The sequence below is a fragment of the Amborella trichopoda genome, chromosome 5, assembly GCF_054954075.1.
Source record: "Amborella trichopoda isolate Santa Cruz 75 chromosome 5, AtrichopodaSantaCruz75HAP2 v2.0, whole genome shotgun sequence".
In the NCBI taxonomy this organism is placed as follows: Eukaryota; Viridiplantae; Streptophyta; class Magnoliopsida; order Amborellales; family Amborellaceae; genus Amborella; species Amborella trichopoda.
In genome coordinates this window covers 46,146,297-46,149,695 of record NC_142340.1, presented here as the reverse complement: position 1 = coordinate 46,149,695, position 3,399 = coordinate 46,146,297, and the positions used below count along the sequence as shown (strand labels likewise).

General features: G+C 37.2%; 1 protein-coding gene and 1 long non-coding RNA gene across 2 annotated transcripts; one reads left to right on the top strand and one right to left on the bottom strand.

Moving 5' to 3' along the window:
• The first annotated feature begins 553 nt into the window (after positions 1 to 553).
• Positions 554 to 2,420, top strand: LOC148782155 (uncharacterized). Its single transcript, XR_016056539.1, has 2 exons — positions 554 to 900; positions 2,279 to 2,420. It is a non-coding gene; the product is annotated as an uncharacterized LOC148782155 (long non-coding RNA).
• LOC18431917 (uncharacterized) lies at positions 577 to 2,285 on the bottom strand. Its single transcript, XM_006842028.4, has 2 exons — positions 1,897 to 2,285; positions 577 to 1,111 (listed from the first exon to the last, which is right to left on the bottom strand). Exons 1-2 carry the CDS (start codon positions 2,213 to 2,215, stop codon positions 981 to 983), a joined length of 450 nt encoding a protein of 149 aa, XP_006842091.1. The 5' UTR covers positions 2,216 to 2,285; the 3' UTR covers positions 577 to 980.
• Positions 2,421 to 3,399: the final 979 nt, after the last annotated feature.

Sequence of the window (3,399 nt, the reverse complement as noted above, 5' to 3'; positions counted from 1 at the left end):
TCTTTTATTTATTTATTAATGGTTAGTTCAATGAGGTACAGGTTGCTACTTGGAGTAGGAATACAACTCTCGATATCATATTTTGGCGGCCTACCACCCTGATCATCTAGCCTTGAGTTTAAAACAACTTTATGATTTGGGACAAAGTCTAAGGATTTAAACCCACCACTCCCACACTAGAATTGATATGTCTGCCATTGAGCCAAAACTTAAAGAATATTATTAAAAGAAATTTATTTGAGTATATAAAAGCATATCAAATTTAAGGAAAAAATACGTCCGTACCATTTTCCTAAACAATTATTACAGTTTGGTCCCAAAATATGCAGAAACTACAATGAGGTTCCACTATATTTTTTTATTTTACCTTTAGTCTGATGTTTGCAATACCGGACTGATCTTTTTAAAAAAAATCTGGTGGATGGGGCTTAAAAGCCCCAATGTTTTCCCAACATCGTCGATACTTATTTGTAAACCAGCTCTGAACTGAATATGCCCCTGATTCCTTTCCAGCCCCAAACACTATGTACTGGATGAGTCAAAATGAGCAGCAGACCCACAAGACCTTGACAGATGTTGTACTTCAATAACCACCACAAGAATAAGTCCGAGTCTATGCATTGTCTATGATTGTAAAATACAAAAACTTAAGCATTGACACTGTGGCTCTTACTGTTCAATCTTTTCATGTAATACTTGGCAATGGGGACAAAAAAAACATGAAATGGGTATATCTTTTCGAGCTTTGTCCCCACTTCTTTTTTTTTGTGTTAAATGGTAACTATTCAGCATTGATTTGGGAAAAGCTGATGTCCAAGTATGTCTTCATCAATGATTTGGTTTCAGTTTGGTGGTTGGGATTCTTTGCCTACAATGCCCAAACAGCAGCTTGTAGGGCAGGCAACAAGTCATGGATCAATTTCTTCTTCATTTTCACCTTCTAGAACATGGGCTTGCTTGATTTCCTCCTCAGTTTGCACTCAGCCAAGCCTGATGCCTTTAAGAGGTGGAAATCCTTCAGAACTGCTACCCTCGGGTCCATAATCGTGCTCACCGCTGCAGTTTTGGTATATTTGTGGATCAGTGTTTCTCCTGCCCTGGTTTGGATTGCCTGTGGAATAACATTGAGATGAGAAGAACGAACGTTTCACTTGCACAATGTTGAAATTTTATGGACGCTTTGATTCCATGTAAGAATTTTTTGGATAATTTTTTGGATAAGGCTATACCATTGTTGGTATCTTTTGGAAAGATGCCATGTGGTATTCCAAAAATATTTGGTTACTTTAAAGAAAGAGTACACACTCTTTCTTTCTTGGAAAGATAAACAGAAAGGCGCTTGGTATTTTACATATATCTCATGTTATATATTCATCCCCTCGTTACACACAAGTTACATCCACTGGTTGCATGTATCTCATTATATGATGCCCATATATAAACGCCTACATCAGTTATGCAACAACCCACGACTCATAAACCTGATTAAATAACTACTTACAAAGCCTATGTGATTAGATTACTCCATCTACCCATTACCCATAAATAGAGAGATAACTACCCATATGCTAAAAAAGAGATAAAGAAAGAGACGAACCCACAACTCTTATTATTTTGCATCATTTTCAACACACAAACTGACTCTCTTTCTACAAGTGAAAGGGCATTTGACTCACAGATAAAATCACTCATGTCCAATTTACATGGACACCATTTCTGTTAAAGATGGAAAGATTTTTCCTCTTTACTTGGTGATAGGACTATGAAACTATGAAGCATTTATTGAATACCATAATGAACGAAAGGAAGATAGATACACGAGAAAACAAGCTTAACGCACACAGATACTCTCACACCAACCAACACAAACACACACACACACACACAAAATTCTACCTTGCAAGTTCATATCATCCATTGACAAGGAGTCTCTCTCTAATGAAGCACCATCCACTTGTTTGGGCTTTTCATCCAAAGCACTCTCCTGGTGGCTCTTACACATGAAAGCCATGCCCACACTACTCAACAAAGTCATCCCACAGGCAACCCACACCACCCCAACCAGAGCAGGAGGAACACTGATCCAGAGATACACCAAAAAAATAGCGGTGAGTGCGATTATCGACGCGAGGGTGGCAGTTCTGAGGGAATGCCGCCTCGCAAAGGCATCAGGCTTCCCTGAGTGAAAAATCAGGAGGAAATCAAGCAAGGCCATTGTTCAAGAAGTTGAAAATGAAGAAAAAATTGATCCATGACTTGTTGCCTGCCCTCGAAGCAGCTGTTTGGGAATTGTAGGTAAAGAATCCCAACCCCCAAACTCAGATAATTTCGATGGATGAGAAAGAAGAGCGATGGTTGAAGGACTTTGGGGCCTCAAGCGCATCATCTCTTCTGCTTTCCATTGAAGAATCCACGGGTACAAGAACCTGCATGGAACAATTTTCCTTTATACAGGAATTAGAGAGAGAAAGTGCAGACTCCTTGAATATTTTTCCTTCATAGGGATTCAAGAGAGAGAAAGTGCCGACCTTGCCTTCCAAAAATTGGACAATTCCAATTCAGTCTCGGGATATTTTTTTTTTGGGTGCCGTTTGTATAGAGCCATGGCTATGAACAATCGACTTAAAGCCCACCTTCAAATAGTATCAAGAAATGTGGTTTCGATACTGGAAATCTTTGTAATAGCTTTAAGATATATTTCCATCTTTAAAGACAAAATTTAAAGTTTCAAACATAATACAGATTTATGAAAACTTAAAAATCTTAAAAATTAACGGTCCAAAAATGTGTTACAAGATGCGTTATTTCCAAAACTCAAAATCTATTTTTTCTCATGTCCATACATTTTAATGTCGAGATGATCAATTTGAGGATATTTAGACATGAAAACAACCTCTTCTAGTAAAATTTTTGTAGTAGGGTCTAATTTGATTGTTTAGAGCCTCGCTCTACATAAACTTTTTCCATTTTTTTTATACTCACCTCAGTTATTTTCACCTGGTCACACTGTAGCGTTTAGAAAATGTCGGTGGTCTTACTCTGGTAAGTTTCGAGTCGGATTGGGCAATGGACCAGTCAGCACGCCAAGCCCAGTATTTTAAGAAAAGGAAAGCTCAGAATAGTAGAAAAGGAAATTTTGGATATGAATGAAAGAGTCAAGAACTCAAAATGAAAAAGAACTTCCAAAATGTTGTTTTAATTCAAACAAAATCTAGATTTAAATCAGATTAGAGGACCAAGTTCAAATTGAAAAAAATAGTGTGATTTTTCATCTTTTGATTTCATTTGACGGGGTATAGATCCCAAAAAATGGTTTGGATCGCATAGGATACTATTCTAAAATCAAAATCATGTTTTCTTGATTAAAATTTATTAAGGATGTTGTAAATCAATGTGATA

Excerpts from the sequence above, each read along its gene's own strand:
- LOC18431917 (XM_006842028.4), bottom strand. The coding sequence starts at position 2,215 with ATGGCCTTGCTTGATTTCCTCCTGATTTTTCACTCAGGGAAGCCTGAT. Across the intron at positions 1,112-1,896 it reads GGATGATATGAACTTGCAAG|GCAATCCAAACCAGGGCAGG; the intron begins GTAGAATTTTGT and ends GTTATTCCACAG.